Source organism: Aquarana catesbeiana, linkage group LG12, assembly GCF_042186555.1.
Source record: "Aquarana catesbeiana isolate 2022-GZ linkage group LG12, ASM4218655v1, whole genome shotgun sequence".
Classification (NCBI taxonomy): domain Eukaryota; kingdom Metazoa; phylum Chordata; class Amphibia; order Anura; family Ranidae; genus Aquarana; species Aquarana catesbeiana.
In genome coordinates, this window is record NC_133335.1 from 21,368,427 (window position 1) to 21,395,873 (window position 27,447).

Genomic DNA, 27,447 nt, shown 5'->3' on the forward strand with positions numbered 1-27,447 from the left:
TTTTCCGTCGGAAAATCCGACCGTGTGTACGGGGCATAAGACTGGGACGCCATTAAAGTTTATGAGCGTGTAAAGGCATGCGTCCCAATACTTTTGGTAATATGGTGTATCTGTCTGATAAATTCAAGTATCATAAATTTTGTGAGATGATAACTTCCTGTGCTCTCTGCTTGTGCTGACTTATCAGTTGAAATGTTCTCTGGGAACTACAGAACCACGCCCCTCAATGCTATGTTTCTGTTCTCCTGATACATAAAGTCGAGTAAGTTTTGTTTTCCTAGGGCAGGAAGTATGTTACTGCAAGGATTTCCATCTAAAAATAAAGGAAAAAAAGCCTAAAAAACAACGTAGTCACTACATCTAAGGACTGGTAAGCTGCAATATATTCCATTTTTGTTTTTGGGTTAGATACACGTTGATATATTGCAGCTTACCAGTTCTTAGATGTTCTAGGTAGATTCATTTTCTTTTTTTTCAGACCTTTTTGTTCATAATTATACCTGGTAATCCTGTAGACAACACACTTCTAGCCCTAGGATGAAATCACACTCATTCACCGTAGTGTATCTTTGGAGGGAACCATGGTTGTCACCCTAGGCTGCTTTCTTGATTTGGACATGGTTTTACTCTTGGAAATCTAGCAAACAACGATCCATCAGTTTTAGGTGGACATGTGTACTTACTTTTGACAGAGAAGGAATCTTTTCATGCCATCTGGCGGGTCACGGTGATTCCACACTGGTGACGAATCTGCCTTAAGCATACGCTCGTGTTCCAGTGAAGAGCAGTGTGCTTCAAAACTTTCTTGAGTGCTTGCCCTCACCAAGCAGAGGCGGCAGTAGAAACCTATGTCCTCTCCACCATCCTCCTCCTGTATAAGACTCCGGCTGAGGCCGTATTTCAGCTCTATTTTCCACACCGCAAGCTCAACCTCGCTGTGTGCTTTGGGGCAGTGCCCAATTTCCTCTCGACACAGGAGACCCCTGGAGCTGTGGGCACACAGTTGAACATGGGGCACATAAGGAACAGGTCGGATGGCGTTGCATTGTTTCCTGTCATTGTCGGTAACGATGTGAGCGAGAAGAGGGACTGGGCGAGGGTGGGATTGGCATAAGCTGGTAAGAGTGACCTTCCGAGGACTTTGATGGAAACACTGTTCACAGATATACTGAAAACGTCCTCCAAACTCACCTAAGATATCTTCCCAGCTACTAAGCTCCTTGAGGCTAGCACCTGCTATGGGCTTATTTAGTAGAATTGATTGCAGGTGGCTCCTCTCTAGATTATGGTGCTTCTCAAAAGACCAGATATGAACTTCTTCCTCAGTCCAAGCAAAATTGCATTTTTGGTAGTGCAGGATGCAACCCTTGGTGGGCCGGTAGTGCCAGCAGATGGCATAACGTGCTGGCACTGGGTAAGCAGGGCGGCGCCTCACCTCGTGCCATTCATTGACTTCTTTAGCATTCCTTGACCTTGAAAGAAGCAGGTTGGCATTGCAGCTGTGATGGACAGGGTTATAGGTGTAGGTGATCTCGTAAAGCCTCTTGCTGCACTTGGCGCATGCCAGGCGGAGCTCCACAGTTGCTAGAAGTGGCGTCACATCCGGTGGAACCAATGGTGCAAACTGTCCCATGGCTAAGCCTTCAACAACAGTATAAATGAGCAATCAGAAAAGTAGAACTGATTATAATGACATACAGTATACTAAAACCACAAGTCCCCTAGCATGGACCATTAGGACTTTTAAGTTCACATTGACTAGGATACTAAAGATAATCCAGCCACCCAGCACCAAGGTCTAAAGAATCATCCTCATTTTCTCAAAAGGACATTAAAGGTCCCTGCTCATGCTTGATAAAAAAAAGACCAACAAGCATACTTTTTTTTTTTTTATATACATCTTTTGCACCATCTAGGTTGTTAGTTGGAGTTAAGGTTACTGTACATGCTGGCAAATACAAAAGTAGAGGTAGTAAATGCTGAACTCCACCCATTATTGCAGCTCTGTGCTAATTAATTGAAACCTGTACCAGTAGAGCTCAGACTAGGAAAAGAAAACAGTCAGGCGTGCTGTTGCCCTTATGTTCCACAGTGGTGTAGTGGTAGCACTCTCGCCTAGCAGTAAGAAGGGTCACTGGTTCGAATCCCAACCACGACACTACCTGCTTGGAGTTTGCATGTTCTCCCTGTGCCTGCGTGGGTTTCCTCCGGGTACTCCGGTTTCCTCCCACACTCCAAAGACATGCTGGTAGGCTAATTGGATCCTGTCTAAATTGTCCCTAGTATGTATGAATGTGAGTTAGGGACCTTAGATTGTAAGCTCCTTGAGGGTAGGGACTGATGTGAATGTACAATGTATATGTAAAGCACTGCGTAAATTGACGGCGCTATATAAGTACCTGAAATAAATAAATAAATAAATGTTCCAATAAGGAGCATGCTGATAGAAGGAGAAAGCAAAGTAACAGAGAGATGAGCTTATCAGTCTGCTACTTCTCCTTTCACTGTTCAGTCACAGACTAGGAAAGGGACAAGACCTGTAAGTTTAACCCAAAGTGGACCCCCCCTTTCTTTTTTTTTTTTTTACTTGCAATTTTTTCCCTTCCACCTCCTAGTTTTCTTGAAGGCGGTGGTGCCGTGTCTGCACAGTTTTATGGCAGGACATCATCATGCATGACATCATCGTCTCATGACTTTTTTTAAATGGCAGTGTGCCAATGGGGAACCCAGGCAGCACAATAGGAAAGTATGAAGAAAAAGTCACAGGATACGGTGTGATTGTTTTCTTTCTCCCCTATTCATGTATAAAGGTTCACAGATTAGGAATGTGGGAAGGGAGGGGGGAGGTCCTTTTTACCTACAGCAAAAAAAAAAAAAAAAAAAACACAGGGGTGTGCTATGTAGCTGAACAAATCCCAGTACTGGATGGACAAAAATACAAATCTTTTGTTCGGTAAAACAGCATCCATATACACTCACCGGCCACTATATTAGGTACACCTGTTCAACTGCTTGGTAACACAAATTACTAATCAGCCAATCACATGGCAGCAACTCAATGCATTTATGCATCTAGATGTGGCGAAGACGACTTGCTGAAGTTCAAACTGAGCATCAGAATGGGGAAGAAAGGAGATTTAACCACTTAAGGACCGGGCCTCTTTTTTTTAGATGTGTTGTTTACAAGTTAAAAAAATGTTTTTTTTTGCTAGAAAATGACTTAGAACCCCCAAACATGATACATTTTTTTTCTAAAACCCTAGAGAATAAAATGGCGGTCGTTGCAATACTTTCTGTCACACCGTATTTGCGCAGCGGTCTTACAAGCGCACTTATTTTTTTAATTAAAAATAAGACAACAGTAAAGTTAGCCCAATTTTTTTTCATATTGTGAAAGATAATGTTACGCCTAGTAAATTGATACCCAACATGTCACGCTTCAAAACTGCGCCCGCTCGTGGAATGGCGACAAACTTTTACCCTTAAAAATCTCCATAGGCGACGTTTAAAAAATTCTACAGGTTGCATGTTTTGAGTTACAGAGGAGGTTTAGGGCTAGAATTATTGCTCTCGCTGTACCGATCGCGGCAATACCTCACTTTTTTGTTTTGAACACCGTTTTCATATGCGGGCGCTACTCACGTATGCGTTCGCTTCTGCACGTGAGCTCGGCGGGACGGGACGCGTTTAAATTTTTTTTTTTTATTATTTATTTTACCTTTTATTTTTTATTTTTACACTGTTTAAAAAAAAAATTGTGTCACTGGATGTAGACATCCCTTGTAATAGAAAAAAGCATGACAGGACCTCTTAAATATGAGATCTGGGGTCAAAAAGACCTCAGATCCCATATTCACACTTAAATGCAATTAAAAAAAAAAAATTGTCATTTAAAAAACTGAAAAAAAAATGGCCCTTTAAGAGCTGTGGGCGGAAGTGACATTTTGACGTCGCTTCCGCCCTGAAGTGTCATGGAGACGGGCGGAGGCCATCTTCCCCTCACTTGTCTCCATGTCAGGCTAGGAAAAGGATCTGATCTCCTCCGCCGCTGCCGACGGCTCCGGTAAGCGGTGGAGGGCATGGGAGCATGGCGAGGGGGGGGGGCCATCTCCCGCCACCGATTAAAGTGATCTGCCACAGAAACCACTTTTATCTTGTACTGGACCGCCAGCCAAACATGGTGATACCGGGGTTATGGCAGCTAGCTGCTGCAATAACAACGATATCCGTCCTCAAAGTGAGGACATATATCGGCGTGCGGCGGTCCGGAAGTGGTTAAGTGACTTTGAACGTGGCATGGTTGTTGGTGCCAGATGTGCTGGTCTGAGTATTTCAAAAACTGCTGATCTACTGGGATTGTCACACACAACCATCTCTCGGGTTTACAGAGAATAGTCGGAAAAAGAGGAAATATCCAGTGAGCGACAGTTGTGTGGAGGAAAATGGCTTGTTGATGTCAGAGGAGAATGGGCAGACTGGTTGGGGATGACAGAAAGGCAACAGTAACTCAAATAACCTCTCGTTACATCCAAGGTATGCAGAATACCATCTCTGAACACGCAACACATTGAACCTTGAAGTAGATGGGCTATAGCTGCAGAGGACCACACCGGGTGCCACTAGTGTCAGCTAAGAACAGGAAACTGAGGCTACAATTCGCACAGGATCTCCAAAATTAGACTATAGAAGATTGGAAAAATGTAAGTCTCGATTTCAGCTGCGACATTCAGATGGTCAGAATTTGATGTAAACAACATGAAAGCATGGATCCATCCTGCCTTGTATCACCGGTTCAAGCTGGTGGTGTAATAGTGGGGGGAATATTTTCTTGGCACACTTTGGGCCTCTTAGTACCAACTGAGCAAGGTTTAAACACCACGACCTACCTGAGTATTGTTGGTGACCATGTCCATCCCTTTATGACTACAGTGTCCCCATCTTCTGATGGCTCCTTCCAGCAGGATAATCCACCATGTCACAAAGCTCCAATCATCTCACCACTGGACAATGAGGTCACTGTACTCCAATGTCTTCCACACTCGCCACATCTCATACAATAAAGCACTTTTAGGATGTGGTGGAATGGGAAATTTGCATCATGGTTGTGAAGCCGACAAAACTGCGTGATGCCATCATGTCACTATGGACCAAAGTCTCTGAGGAACGTTTCCAACACCTTGTTAGATCTATGTCACCAAGAATGAAGGCAAAAGGGGGTCCAACCGGGTACTAGCAAGGTCAACCTAATAAAGTGGCCGGTGAGTGTAATGCCGTGTACACACGGTCGGACTTTACGGCAGACTTTATGACGGACTTTATGACGGACTTTCTGAATGAACGGACTTGCCTACACACAATCCACCAAAGTTCGTCGAATTCGTACGTGATGACGTACGACCGGACTAAAACAAGGAAGTTCATAGCCAGTAGCCAATAGCTGCCCTAGCGTGGCTTTTTGTCCGTCGAACTAGCATACAGACGAGCGGACTTTTCGACCGGACTCGAGTTCGACGGAAAGATTTAAAACATGTTTCAAATCTAAGTCCGTCCAACTTTTGAGAAAACAAAGTCCGCTGGAGCCCACACACGATCGAATTGTCCGACGAAATCCCGTCCGCCGGGCAAAGTCTGCCATAAAGTCCGCTCGTGTGTACGCGGCATACGTTTTTTATGTGTATTTAGGCATTTGCCAGGAGTTAAGCTTTGAGATTCCTTATGGTACTTAATAATGAATTAGTAAAGATTATAAAATAGTTAAAACATTAGCCCCAGCTAGTAAAAAAAAAAAGAAAAAAAGGTGTTTTGAAGGTGAACAGACCTTCAACCTTTCCTCGGAATTATAAAGATAGCTTGCCACACTGCACAACCCTTGACATATATATTTTTTTTTTATTATTTTAACTTGTTTTAATATGAGTTTGTAATTCGTATGTATTGTTCTTTTAAGACGGCTGTATATATAAAAAAAAAAAAAGGGGAAGTTTCTGGTGACCAGCTGTCAAACCCGGTGCTGTCCCTGTTGTAAAGGGACGCAAGGATCGCTGTATTGTTCCTGCAGAAAGCGACAAAGCCCATAATAACACATATTTAAAGGATCACACGATGAATTCTTACCAGAGAAGACAGGAGGCTCGCGTTGCCTGGGGACGACAGCATCCAAAACTCTCTGCCTCTTCTATGTGTGTATGCTTTTTGACCGGTTTTGCTCATTGTGTGAGTTTCTGTCTCTTACAGTTTCGTTTCACTCAGTAGCTTTCAGGGCTGTTTACTGCTCTGATGTCAACAGAGCCCCACCTCTTTCATTGCAAGTTGTCAGCCAGGCGAGTGATGCTCAGAGAGAGCAGAGAGAGGATAGGGTGAGGGCTGGATGGGCAGGGTTTATGATGGTGCTAAGGGAAGTATAAGGCCTCATTTGCACAGGAGTACAGCGGTTGCCGATTAACCCCTTACGTAGCCAAACTAAACCCACCGATTGCGCTGCCTCCTAAAAAAAAAAAAAAAAAAAAAAAAAAATATATAAAATTATAAATGATCAGTAGATCAGTATTTATTAAGCGAGATTTTTACCATTTTTTCAGTATTGTTTGTGTTGCACATAGAATTGCTGCTTTATTTTTAATTTTTCAGACGTTCTTTAGCGCAGTTCTTCATATTTTTATAAATGATCGATAATTGTCGCTAAATCCATAATCAAACGTAATAAACCAAAAGTAATTGCGCTAAAGTCTCACCAGCGCATACAATAGGGGAAAATGATTATTTGATCCCCGGCAGATTTTTGGACATTTGCCCGCTTACAAAGAAATGCGGGGTCTATAATTTTTTTATCATAGGTGTATTTTAAATGATAGAGACAGAATATCAACCAAAAATCCAGAAAAAAAAAAAACGCAATACAAATGTTATAAGTTATGAGTTGCAGTTCAGAAAGTAAAATAAGTATTTGATCCCCAAGCAAAACATGACTTAGTACTTGGTGGAGAAATCCTTTTTGGCAAGCACAGAGGTAACTAACTTGTAGTTAGCAGGGCCGTTTTAATAGCATCATGGGCCCCTGGGCAAAGTCATGCTCTGGGGCTCCTACAATGGAGGCAGCGCAGGTAAACAGACATCAAGTAGGTAGGAGGCAGACAAGCGGAGCTTCCCCTTTTGGGACCTCTGACCCCTCTACACCGCAGATATCCCCCCAGCACTTTGACCCCTCTACACCGCAGATATCCCCCCAGCACTCCGACCCCTCCACACCACAGATATCCCCCCAGCACTCTGACCCCTCCACACCACAGATATCCCCCCAGCACTCTGACCCCTCCACACCACAGATATCCCCCCCAGCACTTTGACGCCTCTACACTCCAGATATCCCCCCAGCACTCTGACCCCTCTACACCCCAGATATCCCCCCAGCACTCTGACCCCTCTGCACCCCAGATATCCCCCAGCAATCTTACCCCTCTACATCCCAGATATCGCCCCAGCACTCTGACCCCTCTACACCACAGATATCCCCCCAGCACTCTGACCCCTCTACACCCCAGATATCCCCCCCAGCACTCTGACCCCTCTGCACCCCAGATATCCCCCCAGCACTCTGACCACTCTACACCCCAGATATCCCCCCAGCACTCTGACCCCTCTACACCCCAGATATCACCCCAGCACTCTGACCCCTCTGCACCCCAGATATCCCCCCCAGCACTCTGACCCCTCTACACCCCAGATATCCCCCCAGCACTCTGACCCCTCTACACCCCAGATATCCCCCCAGCACTCTGACCCCTCTACACCCCAGATATCCCCCCAGCAATCTTACCCCTCTACATCCCAGATATCCCCCCCAGCACTCTGACCCCTCTACACCCCAGATATCACCCCAGCACTCTGACCCCTCTGCACCCCAGATATCCCCCCCAGCACTCTGACCCCTCTACACCCCAGATATCCCCCCAGCACTCTGACCCCTCTACACCCCAGATATCCCCCCAGCACTCTGACCCTTCTACACCCCAGATATTCCCCCAGCAATCTTACCCCTCTACATCCCAGATATCCGCCAGCACTCTGGATCCTCTACACCCTAGATATCCCCCCAGCACTCTGACCCTTCTACATCCCAGATATCCCCCCCGCACTCTGACCCTTCTACATCCCAGATATCCCCCCAGCAATCTTACCCCTCTACATCCCAGATATCCCCCCAGCACTCTGACCCTTCTACATCCCAGATATCCCCCCAGCAATCTTACCCCTCTACATCCCAGATATTCGCCAGCACTCTGGACCCTCTACACCCTAGAAATCCCCCCAGCACTCTGACCCCTCTACACCCCAGATATCCCCCAGCACTCTGACCCCTCTACACACCAGATATCCCACAGCACTCTGACCCCTCTAAACCCCAGATATCTCCTCAGCACTCTGACCCCTCTACACCCCAGATATCCCCCCAGCACTCTGACCCCTCTACACCCCAGATATCCCCCAGCACTCTGACCCCTCTACACCCGATATCGCCCCCAGCACTCTGACCCCTCTACACCCCAGATATCCCCCCAGCACTCTGACCCCTCTACACCCCAGATATCCCCCCAGCACTCTGGCCCCTCTACACCCTAGATATTCCCCCAGCACTCTGACCCCTCTACACCCCAGATATCCCCCCAGCACTGAGGGAAGGGAAGAAGATTCTCACCCAAAATTTTGCAATACATGGCCCCATCCATTGGCCCCTCAATGCCCCAAAGCATAATGTTTCCACCTCCGTGCTTGACTGTAGGGATGGTGTTCTTAGGGTCATAGTCAGCATATTTCTTCCTCCAAACACGGTGAGTCCCCCTCCTCGAGAAGGCACATGTACAGTCATGCCAATGAACATCTAAATGATTCAGAGAAGGGTTGGGAGAAAGCGCTGTGGTCAGATGAGACCAAAATTGAGCTCTTTGGCAATAACTCGACTCGCCTTACAGGCAGCTGCACTCACTAAATATCCACACAAAAAATAAAAACCGCAATTAACCAAATTGTGTTGCACTGCCAGCAAATGAAAGGTGCATAACAAAAATACAATAAATAATAAAAACACAACGTTCATGAAGGATCCACAAAAATCATATAAGCATTGAAAAAAGCAATTTGAATAAAAGTCCCAAATAATGAAAAGTGCTAAGTGCAAAAGTCAATAACTGGGTGCAAATGTGAAAATACAGGAACCCAGATATGCCCACAGATGGATAGATTCTTCACCACTTGTATACACCCACAGTCGCAAGCTTACCAGATCCTCAGACGTCAAAAGAAGTAGGTCAGGCTACAATTTAAGGGAGAGAACCCGAATAGATGCATGGATGGGTGATGGCTTCCCAGTATGTCAAAACAGAGCTCACTTCGCCCACAGCAGCAATCCACCATATAGCACACCTGCTCGTAATTATGTCAACAACAAGCAAGAGGAAAAAGATCTCTCATGATGAATTATTAAGAACAGCTTTAATTAAAACAAGAAGTATATTTGCAAATATCAAAGATGGAATTTCACTAACAATGAGCCTTGATTAGCGCCTCAACGTGCGTGATGACGTCACCGCTGTAGCTCCGGCTGCACATTTTACAGTCTTAAGCTACAGCCACCTAAATTCAGAGCATTTAAAAAAAATTGTCAGTCTTCACATTAATCTTTGATACCTCACCAGCAGCACATTTGCCTGATGCCAGAGAGGACCATAAGCTGTGCTTCAAAGAGATTTTCCAATGAAATAAGAAGTGGGATTGGTCATCCTAGGCAACTTTATCAGTTTTCCTATCACAGTATACTCTGGGCTAAAGGAATGCACACAGATCCCACGCACTAAAGTGTACTGTATACCCTTTCCTGATGAAGTGGCCACTAAAGAGCCAGGAAACGCGTTGACGGTGTTTTTATACTTGATTTTATGATCAATAAATACCAACCTTCCTGAAGAATCCACTTCAAAGCACCTTTTTATTGAATGGGCGCCTCTGCTGACGACACACTAGTTCCATTTTGGGGCCTTAGTCTATCTACCATATCCCTGATGCAAACATGAGCTGTGCTTCAAGTGGATTTTCCAATGAAAGAAGAAGTGTGATTGGTCATAGGCAACTTCATCAGTTTTCCTATTGCTTTCTTTGCACCAGTCTTCATAAGGGTCTGGTGCACACAGCCTTTTCATTTCAGATGTAGAAGCATTTTAAAGCATTAGGAGTACTTACTTTTTTACTAACCACATCGATGAAAAAGAGCCTTGTTTCACATCTATACATTTCTCTCTGCCAAGGTCAATCTGACAAAAACACCCTCACCATGCAAATTTGCATGGGAAAAGACTTTGGTTATATACCAGGGGATGTGTTTCCGACAAAAAGGCTCATTAGTGGCACACTTAAATTCACGTAGCGAACCCAAACCCTGAATTGGACTGCCTCCTAAAAAAAAAATCTCAAGTTAGAAATAATTATATATAAAATAAATATAACTTTACCCATAATCATTCTTACCAATGTAGTTTTCTGCAATGTTTACATTTACATGGCTCCTAATAGCTTATGCACAGTCTATGTTGAATTCAGTATGCCTTTAGGGGTAACAGATGCCAGTTTGCTGTTAGCTCTCAACAAAGTGTTCATACTGTCCCATGACTGGAGTCATAGCTGATCACATGTACAATACCATTCAAATTGCACATTTCAATAGAGGCTAAGATGGCCCTGTCTTTAACTGCAAAAGGATAGGAGGGGTTGGTTGCACTATTTATGAAAAGGTTTGAAATCACCTTGGTAGGGATGGCATTTATTTAGGAGTCTGCACATTTTATAGTCTTACGGTACAATTACCTATATTCAGGGAATTTAAAGTGATTGTTGTCAGGAACCATGAAACAGACGGTGATTGAAAATGCAGTAAAAAAAAATATCACACCTTTTAATAAAGTGGTAAAAATAGTACAAATAGTAAATGTAGTCAAAACATAGCCAGGGTTCGGTAGCCAAATCGGGTAGTCAGAACAAGCCAGGAAATCAGGAAGCCAGAGATCAGCATAGTCGGAGGCAGCAGACAGGACCAGAAATCAGAAGGGACATTAGTCAGACAAGTCTTCAACAGGAACACAGCAGAGAGTCTCTAGATATGTTGACCAAGGCGAAGGCACTGAATGAATGAGCCAGGCAGTTTAAATAGCCTGAAGGGGGTGGCTGTGGGCTAGACTCAAGAGCAGGAAATGAACACCAGGTGAGCCACTGTGGAACGATGAGTACTGGCAATTACCCAACAGCTGAGCAACCTGAGCACTGAGAAGGGAGAGCTGAGCCCAGCGCTGACAGTACCCCCTCCTCAACGACCCCTCCCCCTTGGAGGACCACCAGGTTTGAGGGTAAAATGCAAAACACGGAGGAGAACAGAAGCATGTACGTCCGAGGATGAGACCCAAGAGCGTTCCTCCGGATCGTACCCCTTCTAATGAACCAGGTACTGTATGCACCCACGGAACCTACGGGAGTCAATGATCGATTGTATCTCATACTCTTCATGGTTCTCAACCTGCACCTCGTGGTACCGAGTTGGTGAAGTGGTTGCACACCAAAGGTTTTAATAAGGAGACATGAAAAACATTTGAATTATGCTTGTTAGAAGGAAGGTCTAATGCGTAAGCTACTGGATTGATCCTACAGAGAATACGAAAAGGCCCAATAAACCATAGTGCCAGTTTCAGTGAGGGAATAAGGAGTAGGAGGTAACGAGACAACAGCCAGACCCTCTCCCCAACCTGGTAGGAAGGCGCAGGCAGGCGTCAGCGGTCAACATGGAGTCTGTACTTCTCACCGGCATGTCGCAAGAACTCTTGGACCTGCACCCAAGTGCAATGAAGACCACGGAGATGCTCCTCTAATGCAGGAATCCTTTGGGGAACAAATGAGTCAGGCAACATGGATGGTTGGAAACCATAATTCGTCATGAATGGAGACAATCGGGAAGCGGTATTGATGGCACTATTGTGAGCAAACTCCACCCAAGGTAGAAGGTCTGACCAGTTGTTATGGTGGTCGGAAATATAACAGTGTAGCAACTGCTCCAAGGCTTGGTTGGCTCGTTCTGCGGCCCCATTGGACTGCGGGTGATATGCAGAGGAGAAGGAAAGCTGAATTCCTAACTGTGCACAAAAGGCTCGTCAAAACCTGGAGAAAAACTGGCTACCCCTATTGGAGATGATAACCTTGGGTAGCCCATGTAACCGAAATATCCCTCGAGCAAAAATGGATGCCAGTTCCTTGGATTTAGGCAACTTCTTTAGTGGTATACAATGTGACATTTTCGAGAATCGGTCAACCACCATGAGAATAACTGTGTTTCCCTGGGAGTTGGGTAACTCCACAATAAAATCCATAGACAGGTGTGTCCAAGGCCTCTCTCCATTGGGTATGGGTTGTAGGAGGCCCACTGGAAGGAGTTGTGGTGTCTTACACTGAGCACACACGGAACAAACGGCGACAAAGGCGGTTACATCAGCGCAAAACTAGGCCAACAGAATTGCTTAGAAATAGCCCAAATAAGTTGATTCTTACCTGTATGGCCAGCCACTTTGGGAGAATGGTAAGTCTGGAGCAAAGCAGTGTGGAGATTCTCAGGGACAAAGCAGCAGTCACCAGGTTTTTCGGGAGGAGAATGGACCTGAGTGGCAAGAATTCTGTCACCCAAAGGTAAAGTGAGACTGATACATAGAGTAGCCAGACTGTGATCGGGAGGTATTACAAGAACAGGCACTGACTCAATCTTGGAAGTGGAGGAAAACTGTTGCGACAATGCGTCAGCCCTTACATTTTTAGTACCGGGTAAAAATGAGACTATGTAATTGAGGCTTGACTAAAAAAGAGCCCATTGCGCTCTTCTGGGAGATAAGTGTTTTGCCTCAGACAAGAATGTGATATTCTTGTGGTCATGAGGACCGGCACAGTGGTACTTTCAAGGAGATGCCTCCATTCTTTAAGAGCTAAAATAATAGCTAACAATTCTCTGTCCCCAATCTCATAATTCTCTGTCCCCAATCTAACCAGGGTTGCCAAATCCGTTGAAATTTGTTGTACGTGTCCCCAGAGATCAGTTTCTCGTGGCTCTTTTGCAAATCAGAAGCAGCAGCAGAACAATGCTTCCTCTGTGCTGAATGGCACAAAAAAAAGGTGCATGCCCCTCTACCCAGCAAATGAGGACAGTGCTTAGTCCCTCATGCGGTAAACTGGCATTAGCAGGAAAGAACCACAAGTGGATCCCAGTGCCTGAAGATGACTTCCAGGCTAAACCCACACATCTAGTCCAGCAGGGTTCAGGTACAGCACTTCACAGCTAGGCTGATAATTGGCGAGTCTTAATGCCTAGCAAAAGGCTAGCAAACATTGGCTAGATTTTTGTCAGATGAAGGGGTATTCTTTCTTCTAGGACACCAGCAAAAAAGCTGAAGCATGCTGGGTAGAGGAGCGGCTATCCTGGTCTGGCCTACATTTATTTTTCCAGGGCCCAATCCCCCTATAGGTGGCAGTATAACCCAACAATATATGGTTTCCCGTGTCCCTCAATAAACAGGAAAGAACAAGTATTACTAATGTCTCTTAACTTCTTTTTTTTCAATGTTTACACAAAGGGGTGATTTGATGAACTGAATATTGACATGGATGGCATAGGTTGGCTTCAAATAAACAGTGAAAGCAAAGGTAAACACACAAGATCAGTTTTTCAGTGTTTTTTTCAGCCAGTGACTCCTTCCAGTGAATAGCCAGACAGGGTTCAGTTATTAGCAATACAGGCAGTTCCCTGTGTACATCCAGGCATTATAAACACAGGAAAAATGAGCCAAATATATCAAAAAACAAAACTATATAACAAATAAACAACGTTATAAGCTAAAAAAAACTCCCACTTAGGATCACTGTCAATATCCATTATGGGCCTACAAACAACTCCCTTGGCGAGATACTTTGGAGCTACAGTATAGATAATAGAGGATGCTCCTGTACAAGGGTCAGTGCAGGATCTTTCAGTTCTGAGTGCGTACCGGCAGACAGAATACATTCAACAGGTTTTATGCCGTGTACACATGGGCGGATTTTTCGACCGGATTGGTCCGATGGGACTTCATCGGACCTGCAGTGGACTTTTTCGGGCGAAAACCAGACGGACTTTAGATGTGAAACATGTTTCAAATCTTTCCGACGGACTCGAGTCCGGTTGAAAAATCCGCTCGTCTGTATGTTAGTCCAACGGACGAAAACCGACGCTAGGGCAGCTATTGACTACTGGCTATCAACTTCCTTATTTTAGTCCGGTGTACGTCATCACGTACGAATCCGTCAGAATTTGGTGTGATCGTGTGTAGGCAAATCCGTTCGCTCGAAAGTCCGTCGGAAGTCCATCGGACCTTTGATGCCGAAAAGTTCGCCCGTGTGTACACGGCATTAGGCTTCACTCACCTACCTGAGCCATTACAAGCAGGATCACTGCACTTGATTCATTAAGCTTAAGCAGCACTTAAGGTACCTTAAACTTGGCTTAAGACATGCTAAAGTAGCATCTCAGTCAGTATCATCACTTGTCAACCTAGCATGCCTGGGGCAGTATTTAGCATACCTTAAGTTCCACTGCAGCTTGATGATTTAGGACCGTTGTCACTTGCAATCCATATGGGAAATCCTACAGCTGGAGGTCTGGTAACATGCAAGAAGCCAGAGGGCCACTCACTCCAGCAGTGTGCAATCATAACTGAAATGCCAATTTTAGGTGTACTGATCCTTTAACTGCTACCTCTCCATAATAAGCCCGATATAATGGGGGTTACCTTACTTTATTAGTCACCTCCATCCTTCAGACTGTCAGTTTTCTTACAACTGAGATCACATCCCATCTGCTACCAGGAATCTCATTAATCAAGAAACTGATAAGGTAAAAAGAAGAAAAAAAAAAAGATAAGTAAATTGACATTTAAACAAAATGAATATTTTCTACAAAGTCATTGTGGGCAAAAGCACAATAGTTCTGTTGCTATGGTTATCAAAGGAACTTTTCGCCAGTTTTGATGATTTGGATCTTCCCCCCCGGCTTTCAGCTACTTTATTGAAATCTATACAGGGAGATCGGTGCTTGTAACTCCCCCCCACCGCCGAACTGATCATCCCTGACTGTCCCCTGTGTACTTCTCTGTGTCCTCCTCCGTGCTCCTCCAGTCCCCCTCCGCGTCCTCCTTCCCCCCTCAGTGTCCTCCGTGCTCCTCCAGTCCTCCGTGCTCCTCCAGTCCCCCTTCACATCCTCCGTGCTCCTCCAGTCCCCCTTCACATCCTCCGTGCTCCTCCAGTCCCCCTTCACATCCTCCGTGCTCCTCCAGTCCCCCTTCACATCCTCCGTGCTCCTCCAGTCCCCCTTCACATCCTCCGTGCTCCTCCAGTCCCCCTTCACATCCTCTGTGCTCCTCCAGTCCCCCTTCACATCCTCCGTGCTCCTCCAGTCCCCCTTCACATCCTCCGTGCTCCTCTAGTCCCCCTTCACATCCTCCGTGCTCCTCCAGTCCCCCTTCACATCCTCCGCGCTCCTCCAGTCCCCCTTCACATCCTCCGTGCTCCTCCAGTCCCCCTCCACATCCTCCGTGCTCCTCCAGTCCCCCTTCACATCCTCCGTGCTCCTCCAGTCCCCCACAGTGATTGTAACTGTGGGGGGGGGGGGGGGCTGTGTGTGACACATCACTGATCACCGCTCCCGATCACAGGGAGCTGGGATCAGTGTCCTGTCACTTTACATCAGCATCTCCCCATTCTTCCTCTCCGTGAGACGATTGCGGGTATCCCCGCAAACATCGAGTCCGCGGGACCCGCGCTCACACTCACGGAGCTTGCGGCAAGCCGCTTCTTAAAGGGCAACATACAGGTACGTGATTCTGCCTGTACCTGCCCCTTCTCCCGCAGTATATGTGCGTGAAGCGGTCGGGAAGCGGTTAAAGTAGCGCAGTGCTGAATAGCAAAAAATGGCCTGGTCGTGAAGGTGGTAAAAACCTTCTGGAGCCGAGGTGGTTAAGTAATTCACGTGGCCTTGGTCAACCAAATTTATTTGCTGTTTCCTTTAAAGCAAAAATGTAATGAGAAAATACATAGGCGGTCATTGTTGAATTAAAAAAAGAAAAGTTGGTTGAGAGTTTCAAATACTTCAATGCTTTCTGAGTCACTGATGAGGAACAATTATGCAAACCAGAAGTTCTGACTTCACTAGCTGCATGCTTGTTTTGCAATGAGAATGTATTGGGGGGGGGGGGGGGACACCTAGGCATTTGCGGGAGGACAAAAATGTACGCCCTCATTATCTCCATACAGTATAAGTATGCAGGTAAACGTTTGACAGTTTTCAAAAGAACCACTAGATGGCACTATCCTACCAAAGCCAAAGAATATAATGCAAACAGATCAGCTTCTGTGACAAATTTCAATACATTGGGGGTTCATTTAATAAAGGCAAATAGGCCGTGCTCTTTGCAAGTGCAGTTGCGCCAGAACTTTGTAAACGAGGTGAAACTTCACTTTGAAAAGAATACCCAATCACATGCAAGGAAAATTTTACATTTTTTATCAACTACAATAATTAAAAAGTAGAGCGGATGTGTTTTGTAGCGCATTGCTGCATATATGGGCAATGATAAATACAGCCTAATGGCACAAAGTGGCAAGATCTGTGTTTAACAACCCTGAACGATTTTGTTTTTTAATGCCTTTAGCAAAGTTATAAAAGCCCATATGACCATGAAAGCATGCTGAGGTTTAGTCTGGGAGGGTTAGTGTTAAAGTGGTTATAAACGTTTAAAGGGGTTGTAAACCCTGGTGTTTTTTATTAATGCGTTATAGTGAAAAAACCCCTGGCAGTCACCAACCCTCCAGCCCCCCCCCACCCCCCGTTTTACTTACCTGAGCCGCTTCATCTCTTCGGCGGGGACGCGCTGTCCCTATCTCCACAGGTTCCCGGCTCTTGATTGGATAGATTGATAGCAGCGCATCCATTGGCCCCCCGCTGCTGTCAATCAAATCCAATGACGCCGAGGGCGGGGCCGAGTCCGGCATTCGTGTCTATGGACGCAAATGCTGAACTCAGGAGCGCGCACGCAAGGTAAACCCCCCTCGGGAGAGCGCTTCTCCTAGGGGGTTATCTGATGTGGGGAGGAGCCGCGAGAGCCGCCGGGGGGACCCCAGAAGAGGACGTTCGGGGCGCCACTCTGTGCAAAACGAGCTGCACAGTGGAGGTATGATATGTTTGTTATTTAAAAAAAAAAACGATCCTTTCAATCACTTTAATTAAAAAAAAAAAACAAAACAAACATGCCTATACTTACCTGCTCTGTGTAATGGTTTTACAAAGAGCAGCCCCAATCCTCCTCTTCTGGGATCTCCTGATGGTGCTTCAGGCCCCTCCTCTTCATTGGGTGCCCCCACGGAAAAGCCACTTTCCATGGGGGCACCCTTGCAGGCTTGCTCCTGGGTCCAACTGCTGCATCCATTGACACAGACAGCGTGACTTGGCCCTGCCCCCCCCCCCCCCCCGTGTTACAGCTTTTGATTGACAGCTGCTAATCACCTTAATGTACTTTATGCATTAGTCCAATGAGGAGAGCGACAGTGGCTGGAGCCACTGCGCCCATGCACATCACTGGATTGGATCGGGCTCAGGTAAGAAAAAGGGGGGGGGGCCCTTTTTTCTTACCTGAGCACGATTCGATCCAGTGATGTGCACGGGCGCAGTGGCTCCAGCCACTGTCGCTCTCCTCATTGGACTAATGCATAAAGTACATTAAGGTGAAAAATCTTAAGGCTTTACAACCACTTTAATTTGCTTCCTGGGTCTTCCTTGGTGGGCTTTCTTGGGTCAAACCCACTGATCCCGTGCTCTCTAAAAATGGACAGGGGTCCGGTCCAGAGAGAGACATGTTGTTGATGATGGGGTGTGCATAATACAAGACATTTTGCCTTCAACGGAGTCCGTCCATATAGCCTACTCCTGAAGCCGAAGCCCCTATGGATAAGGAGCCTTCTACAGAGTACGAGACCGGTGAGAGCTAAAAATTGCCTGAAGGCACCAAATCTGGAATGCTGCCATAACGGACTCTGTCCTGTGTGCAGGTATGCTGTGGCAGCTACCAAGCCCGAGTTAGGGATTAGGGATGTTAGGAAGAGACTGGCACCTGCCATTGCCACCTGCCAGTGCCCACAGTGCCCACCAGTGCCACCTATCAATGCCCATGATTGCCACCTATCAATGCCCACAAGTGCCACCTATCAATGCCCACCAATGGTGCCAATCAGTGCCACCGAGCAGTGCTGCCTATCAGTGTAACCGATTAGTGCCCATTATTGCCACCCATCAGTGCCCATCACTGCCACCCATCAGTGCCCATCATTGCCACCTATCGGTGCCCATCAGTGCCGCCTCATCAGCGTACATCAATGAAGGAGAAAAATGACCTGTTTGCAAAATTTTATAACAAAATATTTAAAAAAAATTTAACAAAAAATAAAAACCGCAGAGGTGATCAAATACCACCAAAAAAAAGCTCTATTTGTGGGGAAAAAACGATAAAAATTTCATTTGGGTACAGTGTAGCATGACCGCGCAATTGTCATTCAAAGTGCATCAGCGCTGAAAGCTGAAAATTGGTCTGGATAGGAGGGGGGTTTAAGTAAGCGGTGGTTAATGCAACAAGTGACAGTAATGGTGTACATCAGCGATATGCAATTAGAAGACCTCCAGTTGTTGCAGAACTACAAGTCCCATGAGGCATAGCAAGACTCTGACAGCCACAAGCATGACATCCACAGGCAGAGGCATGATGGGACTTTTTGTTTTCCAACAGCTGGAGGTCCGCTAATTGCATATCCCTGGTGTACATTAACATCATGGGAGTTAACTAAAGTTAAGTCATCTGTTCCAGTTGGTGAGCAGGGCTCAAGTAAAGGTACCCCATGTGTAAGGCAAGTGACCCTGTGCAAGCTGCCTAGCGTAGCCCAGAAGAACCCACCCTGGGGCAGGCCTCCTATGTGACCCACACTTGGCACCCAATGAGGAAGCGAACAGGGAGGACGTGTCACCTGCCTACAACCCTGTTAGAAATCACGGGGCCCAATACAGCCTACCTGACAGGCCCCTCCCTGGCCGAAAGGGACTGATTTATCAGCCCTTTTCTCTGTAGCCTCAGCTGCACAGGTGAATGAATAGGAAGCCCTCTGAGGCTTCCTACTCATTCACAAACTGAAGCATAGTAAACACAATTGACTATGCTTCAGTTATGAATGGACACAGGAGTGATTGGTACCAATCGCTTACTGTATTCATTCAGAAAAAAGAAGGGGCCAGTAAATTACATATTTACGGGCCCTTCCCCCGCTCTCCATACTGAAACATCCCCTTGTGTGCCTGCAGCAGCTGCCGGCAGGAGAGAAGGGAAGTCGGCAGTATTGGGGGAAAGGAGCAAAAAAAGGGGGGGCCTGGACAGCAGATGGAAGGAGAACCTTGAAGAGGGAGGGAGGGAGAGGAGGAGAAGGAGGAGGAGAAGCTGGCAGTGCTGCAGGGGGAGGCAGAAGAGGATGAGTGTCTGCAATAAGACAGCAGGTGCCCAGGTCCCCCCTTTAGAACTGATGGGGTCCAGGCCCACTACAGGAGGGTTGGCCGTACTGCCTTATCAGCAGCCCAGGCCATGCTGTCCCTCTTTGCTTCAATAATTTGATTAATAGGTGGGCAGAGCTTCTAAATTTGTGAATCCAACTCTGAAACCATTAAAAGCCCGTGCATCAGAATACCCAGGCAGCAATTGCAGGTCAGCTATGGCAGCCTTCGTGTTCTCTCAAGAAGCTTTACTTGAAAGAGAACCAGTCACCATTGTCCTTTTACAGGATCAAAGTCACACAATTTCCAGTGCGACTTCGGAGCACAATTTCGATGCCATTTTGATCTGACTTTATATTCTTTAGGACCAAAGTCACATTAAAAGTCGCACAAGTAGTGCAGGCACCTTTTCAAAGTCAAAAGCAAAAAAAGGAAGTTGCGCTATGAGCTACATAGCGCAACTTCCTTTTTTTTGCTTTTTACTTGTTTGTTGTGTATTTCACTTTTGAGTTGCATTTTTTTAATTTTTTTTTTAAGTTGTTTCTCCAGCACAGTTTTTTTCTCCGAAACCTTTTCAAAGTGGCTACAACTTTAAGTTGCATTGTTTTGAATGGGTGCCATTGAAAAGAATGGGCTGCGACTTGATATGTGACTTTGATGTCCAAAAGAAGCACAAGTGTGAATGAAGCCTTATCAAAGACAAAATGATTCATAAGTTTGACAGAATCAGCATCTGTATAAAGGGATTATTGGACTATTCAGCCTTTTTATAGTCACCGAAGATGTATATTGTTCCACCCCAACCCAGTCCAGCTTTATTTACATGGATGCTTACACTTGGTACTCTGGGGATAAGTTCTACCAAGATGGATGCTGGCTTTGGTTGCCCTGGTGACAGTTGCTACCAATCAGAGGCCTGACCTCACACCTTCAAGATTAGGCAGTTGAAAGCAAGTCAGTTAGGACTGCCTCTGTGACACGGATGGTTGTGCTGCTCCTTACATTGGTGCGTTTTAACCAATTTTGCCTATTTCTGGGTATTTAGAGCCAGGGGCGGACTGATAGCTCATGGGGCCCCCGGGCAATAGGAGATTATGGGGCCCCCAGGCAATCAGAGATTATGGGGCCACACAGTATACACACACACAGTATACAATCACACAGTATACACATACATGTACACACAGTATACACAGACAGATGTAAAAAAAACACAGATTTATACATACATGTCCCTGGTTTTACTGAGGCTGGCAACCCTGATGGGGCCTCCTAGTGGCCCAGGGCCGTCGGGCAGTGCCCGAGTGGCTCAATGGTCAGTCCGCCCCTGTTTAGAGTCCTTTCACACTGGTACCGCTCTGCGCCAGCGGTAAGTTTTAGTGGCGCTTTACCGTAGTTTTAACGGTGCTTTTCAGGCGCTAGCGGGGGCGCTTTTAACCCCCCGCTTTTGGTGTCAGACAGGTTTTTGACATAATGGTGTCAGGCATGTCAAATCGCATGCCAAATCGGCTGCTATTGCCGGCAACGCTGCACCGATTCCCAGAAGTAGTTACTGCCAGTGGCGTCGCTAGGGGGTGGCTTTTCGGGCTATAGCCCCGAATCTGGGGCCCATAGCCCCGAGTCTCTGCAGGGGTCCCCAAGGGGAGGGGAGGCTCTCTGGGGACCCTGATGTAAGTGGGGGGGGGTTCTCTGGGGGCCCTGATGCAAGGGGGAGGCTCTCTGGGGACCCTGATTTTAAGGGGGAGGCTCTATGGGGACCCTGATTTTAAGGGGGAGGATCTCTGGGGACCGCTATGGGCTCTAGCCCCAGATCTTTTGTAGACCTAGCAACGCCCCTGGTTCCTGCACTACTTTTGGCGACTTTGGGTGCGATTTCAATAGACATCTGTGCAAGAACCTGTACAGATGTCTATTAAAACGCCCCCCCCCCCCCCCCCCCCCGATGTCGGACTGCATTGCCGGGTTGAAATTGTGTGCGTTTCTAACCCGAGGCAATGTAAAACTAGGCTTAAGGAGGTCAACTGCAGGTAAAACGCGCCTGTCGGTGTCCCAAATTGATGCCATTGACACAGGCCCTTATAGGTTTACATCGTTAGGACAAAATGGCAGGTAAGTAGTGGCTACATAACTGGTTTTTCTAACTGCTGCCTGTTGGTAGTTTGTAGTGCATTCACAGAGGTTATTACAGAAAGCCTCAAGGGTAGCTTTAGATCTGCGTTCCGATCACCTTTCAGAGGTGATTGATAGACAGGGAGCAGGCAATGTAACGCTTCCTTGCTGCCTGTTTTGACCCCATTTTTCTGACAAACATGCAACCACATGCATTGCAAGCAGCGTTTCCCCGTTCGCCCCAATGGGTTGTCTTCATCATGTTTGCCGCCCACCTATCGCTAGATGTTTGGTCGTTTTTGCTGCGGACGCAAAGCATTGTGAGGCATGTATACTGTACATCCCCATCTGCTGCCATTTGCAGCTTAAAATGATTCTATAGGTTGAATGTTTTTTTATACCTTCATGCATTCTATGCATGAACATAAAAGACCTTTCATATGCAGCTCCCCCTGCAGCCCCCCAATACTTACTCATGGTCGATCGCGATCCAGCGACGTGCACAAGAGCAGCTGCTCTCCAGGGTCTCTGCCTCCTCATTGGCTAAGAGACAGTGGCGGGAGCCAGTGGTTCTTGCTGCTGTCAATCACTGCCAGTGAGGAAGGAGTGGGAGCAGGGGCCGAGACACATTCTGTGTGTCTTTTGGACACACACACAGCGGTGCTCGGGGGGGGGGCACTTGGAAAAGAGGAGGAGCCAGGAGCTCCGGCGGAAGACCCAGGAGGAGGAGGATCGAGGCTGCTCTGTGCCAAGCCATTGCATAACAAAAAAAAGTATAACATGTTTGTTATTTTTAAAAAAATACCTTTAATATCACTTTAAAGGGATAGTTCACCTTTGCCACAAAACTGCCTATGCAGATAAGGGGCATCTATAAATAAAAAACAAACTATGCAGCTCTGACTAGTTGAAAGAAAGACCTTGCTATAGGTATAGGCCATTTACATATACGTAGTGGTGTGTATACATTGGTGAACGTAGTGGTGTGTATACATTGGTGAATGTAGTGGTGTGTATACATTGGTGAACGTAGTGGTGTGTATACATCGGTGAACGTAGTGGTGTGTATACATCGGTGAACGTAGTGGTGTGTATACATCGGTGAACGTAGTGGTGTGTATACATTGGTGAACGTAGTGGTGTGTATACATTGGTGAACGTAGTGGTGTGTATACATTGGTGAATGTAGTGGTGTGTATACATTGGTGAACGTAGTGGTGTGTATACATCGGTGAACGTAGTGGTGTGAAAACATTGGTGAACGTAGTGGTGTGTATACATTGGTGAACGTAGTGGTGTGTATACATTGGTGAACGTAGTGGTGTGTATACATTGGTGAACGTAGTGGTGTGTATACATTGGTGAACGTAGTGGTGTGTATACATCGGTGAACGTAGTGGTGTGTATACATCGGTGAACGTAGTGGTGTGAAAACATCGGTGAACGTAGTGGTGTGTATACATCGGTGAACGTAGTGGTGTGTATACATCGGTGAACGTAGTGGTGTGTATACATTGGTGAACGTAGTGGTGTGTATACATCGGTGAACGTAGTGGTGTGTATACATTGGTGAACGTAGTGGTGTGTATACATCGGTGAACGTAGTGGTGTGTATACATCGGTGAACGTAGTGGTGTGTATACATCGGTGAACGTAGTGGTGTGAAAACATTGGTGAACGTAGTGGTGTGTATACATTGGTGAACGTAGTGGTGTGTATACATTGGTGAACGTAGTGGTGTGTATACATTGGTGAACATAGTGGTGTGTATACATCGGTGAACGTAGTGGTGTGTATACATCGGTGAACGTAGTGGTGTGTATACATTGGTGAACGTAGTGGTGTGTATACATTGGTGAATGTAGTGGTGTGTATACATTGGTGAATGTAGTGGTGTGTATACATTGGTGAACGTAGTGGTGTGTATACATTGGTGAATGTAGTGGTGTGTATACATTGGTGAACGTAGTGGTGTGTATACATTGGTGAACGTAGTGGTGTGTATACATTGGTGAACGTAGTGGTGTGTATACATTGGTGAACGTAGTGGTGTGTATACATTGGTGAACGTAGTGGTGTGTATACATTGGTGAATGTAGTGGTGTGTATACATTGGTGAATGTAGTGGTGTGTATACACTGGCTTTGACAGCTTCCCGGCAGGATAGCTTGGGAAGGTCAGACTCCTCTCAGAACAATTCTGAGCTCATCTCTGCTTATAACCCTTACTTCACACTTCCCCAACCCACCTTACCTCTTCTACCTTAATTGCAACCTTCCCTATCTCTATATTCCTTCTCCAATTTTCTGGTTTATTTCTTGGGATTGCTTGGATTATCCTAACAAATGTACAGAGATTGTATTAAACACTCTATTGGAGATTTTGATGTCCTGTAACTACCATCTTTGTATCTACCTGCTTTGCTCATAACTATTGTTTCCAAAGTACCTTGTCTGTATCCTTTTTCATTTTTATGTTAGAGCCCTTTTACACTGACAGCGCGGGGGGGGCGTCGGTGGAAAAGCGCCGCTAGTTTTAGCTGCATTTTACCGTAGTTTTAGAAGCGCTTTTCGGCCGCTAGCGTGCGCTTTTAACCCCCCGCTAGCGGCCGAATAAAGGGTTAAAAGTGCCCAAAAAGCACCTCTGCCGAGGCGCTTTGGTGGCGCTGCCCATTGATTTCAATGGGCAGGGGCGCTTTAGGAGCGGTGTATACACCGCTCCTAAAGCGCCTCAAAGAAGCTGCTTGCAGGACTTTTTTTGACGTCCTGCCAGCGCAGCGCCCCAGTGTGAAAGCACTCGGGCTTTCACACTGGGACTGCAGATGAGGCAGTTTTCAGGCGCTTTCCAGGCCCTATTTTTAGCGCTAAAGCGCCTGAAAAAACGCCTCCAGTGTGAAAGGGATCTTATAAAGAAAAAACAAAAACAGGTGTTAGGTGTTCTAACCCTACCCCACTCTAGCTGGACATACACTTTAAAGCGGAACTAAACTGTACCTGTGCACCAAAAACCAAAACACGATTTAGTAAATTTTTATTATGCAAAGCAAACTCCATCCATTCATCCATGTCTCCATGCTTTATGTTGTTGAGAAATTGATGTGAAACACCCCCCCCCCCCCTAGCATTACTAGCCGTAGCCATCTAGAGTAAGGGCAGATGATTCATGTAGCAATTACCTCTTGGAATCTATCTGCCCTTAGTTCAGGCATGCAGGCAGGAGGATGTGCTTAGCTAAGAAAGCCCCTCTTCCTCATAATAGAAAAAAAATGCCATGAAGACTCCTGGGATGTATGACATCATTTTGGCCCAGGCCAAGAACCAACTCAAGAAATGTATAAAAAAAAAAAAAAGTTTTTAAAACAAATATATTATACCTTCCTGTCTAATTACTAGGGCTAGCAGCATAGGGATTAAAAATAGTTAATGTCGATGAAAAGGGTTTAGTTCTGCTTAAATGCCATTCTTGCAGAATACACTAAAACCTTCATGGAAAAAATAGGAAATGCCTACTTTGCCTAGCTTCCTACTTGTCTCCAAAACCAAAGAAATTCTTTAACCCCCAAAGTACCAATTCTTTTTTTTTATAAGAGTCTGCTTGCCAATATGTCTTGTCTTTATCTTGAATAGGGTTACAGATCCTCAAAGTAAATGGCTGAAGCTACAAGCAACAATGACACGTCAAGCAGTGTGATATCTGTCGAAACAGAACAGGATGAAGGAGAACCGCCTGCCGTTTTCAACTGCCGGAAGGCCTGCCTGAAGCTCATAGACGATCACCTGTGCGTGGCCACGCTCAAAGATTTAGAAGGTTGGCTGGATCTGCTCAGGAAAAGTTCTTTTTTCATCAGCATTCTGCCCCCAAAAACATTAGTTGGTCCAGAATACATTAACACAATGCTTCTAGTAGACCCTCAGAGATACAAACATATCAAAGAAATGGGTACAGACCAGACCAAGCTGCAGCTGTTTCTCCTGCAGAAATACTTGGAAGAGATGAAGAAAAGCCGAACAGAACTGGTGGAGATGGTCCAGTCAAACGAAGGAGAATTCTCTCTGACAAAGCAGGAGACCTTCAGTCAATATCTGTCAGAGCTAAAACAAATCGTAAATGATTTCAGGAACATGTTAGTGCCTGGGCCACTGCACATTAAACACCAACTCATATCCTCAACTGCAGCCCGCCACCTTCCCTTCTTAAGGCTGTTCTTGAAAACGAAAGGGCCAGTCATTTTTGATCGATTTGGGTCAGCGGCTTTTGACAATTGGGCTCATCTGAGCTGGCATGTTTCTGGACAGCGACATCTGACAGATAGTTTTGAACTGCGCTTTCAACAAATAAATGTACCAGCAAATGAAGTAGCACACAGTGGTGAATTCATTGTGGAGGACAGCACCTTCAAGATCTACATCCTTCTCCCAGATAAGACATATGAGTTTTCCATCCAGAGGACCAAGGCGAGCAACCTAGTGTACGATGAGTGGCATGATGTCATTACACTGAGTACAAGGGCATCCTGGGAACATCCTGCCCCACAGCTTAACGCAATAGGTGACTACAAAACAGAATGTGACACAACGTAAAAATATAAATAAAAGTAACTGAGAGAAGAAACATTCATGTCTGAGAGTTATTGTGCTACCCACAGAAAGGTAGACTTGTCTAGGGAAGCTGGAGTTACATCGCCTTTGACACTCGTGTATATCCTCAGCATCTTACAGATGCCGATAGTATACGCTGCAATGCTGCTTGCATGTCATTGCTCGGGGCGGGCTTCCCAACAATGGTGGGATGTGGCAGTGCAATGTTTGCCAACACGGAGGGGATATCATTACCGGCAGCTGTATGCATAAAGAGGAGGTGGATGGCTGGTTAGGCAGGCTTGAGAAAGAGGCGTTACCACCTTGAAATGTGTAGCCACACGCCCCCAGCATCTGATGTCACTGCTGAGGTTCCCACGCTGTTAAACATTTGACAGTTTGGCTTCCATGCCTTGGCTTACACTCTCCACAGTGGTTTATTGTTCTGCTTATCTAGATATTCTTCCACACTGCCTGGGACCACAGATGGCTGTATTCGGGTTACATGACATGCACTTTATTCTTTATACTCATGTGAGTGGATATTTACTCTTTTATGCATAAAGTTCTTTTCTGCTACACTTAGAAGTGCCCTCGTGAGTTCCTCTGCTGTATGCCAGATATCCCCTCTATCTGTGGAGGGGCTGCTGTAAGGACTTTATGGTCATTTTAGGGACATTTGGCTGCTGTTAACCTGGGACCTATAATGCCGCGTACACACGACCGGACTTTCCCTCAGAATAAACTCTGACGTTTTTTTTGACGGAGTTCCTCTGAAACGGACTTGCCTACACACGATCACACCAAAGTCCGATCATTTAGAACGCGATGACGTACGACTATAGCTGCCCTTGCGTCGTTTTTGGTCAGACGTGCGGTTTTCCCGATAGGAACTAATTCTGTCGGAAAGATTTGAAACATGTTCTATTTCTAGGTATGTCAGAATTTTTGAAAGAATAAGTTCGATGAAGCCCACACACGATCGGAATGTCCGACAGAATCATTGCGTCGAACCTTTTCTGCCGGAAAGTCCGGTCGTGTGTACGAGGCCTTAGTGTTTTCTTGCACAATAACAAATAACTATTTCTGTCTGTGTTGCTGTCAGACACTTCCCCTTCCTAAGTCATAACACTT

General features: G+C 46.0%; 2 protein-coding genes across 3 annotated transcripts in view; one reads left to right on the forward strand and one right to left on the reverse strand.

The window, feature by feature from the left end:
* HELZ2 (helicase with zinc finger 2) overlaps positions 1-6,306 on the reverse strand; it is a 70,742-nt gene extending 64,436 nt beyond the window's left edge. For both annotated transcript variants that reach the window (XR_012236839.1, XM_073607366.1), the window contains exons 1-2: positions 6,115-6,306; positions 684-1,641 (exon numbers count right to left, since the gene is read on the reverse strand). Coding sequence is in view for 1 of the 2 variants with exons in the window: in XM_073607366.1 (XP_073463467.1) it covers positions 684-1,633 (950 nt within the window). In the remaining variant the exon portion in view is untranslated. The remainder of the gene's footprint in view (positions 1-683; positions 1,642-6,114) is intronic.
* Positions 3,732-26,341, forward strand: LOC141113975 (fibronectin type III domain-containing protein 11-like). The gene is made up of 2 exons (XM_073607367.1): positions 3,732-5,258; positions 25,363-26,341. The coding sequence occupies exon 2, from the start codon at positions 25,384-25,386 to the stop codon at positions 26,314-26,316; it is 933 nt and encodes a 310-aa protein (XP_073463468.1). The 5' UTR covers positions 3,732-5,258; positions 25,363-25,383; the 3' UTR covers positions 26,317-26,341.
* Positions 26,342-27,447: the final 1,106 nt, after the last annotated feature.

Excerpts from the sequence above, each read along its gene's own strand:
- LOC141113975 (XM_073607367.1), top strand. The coding sequence starts at position 25,384 with ATGGCTGAAGCTACAAGCAACAATGACACGTCAAGCAGTGTGATATCT.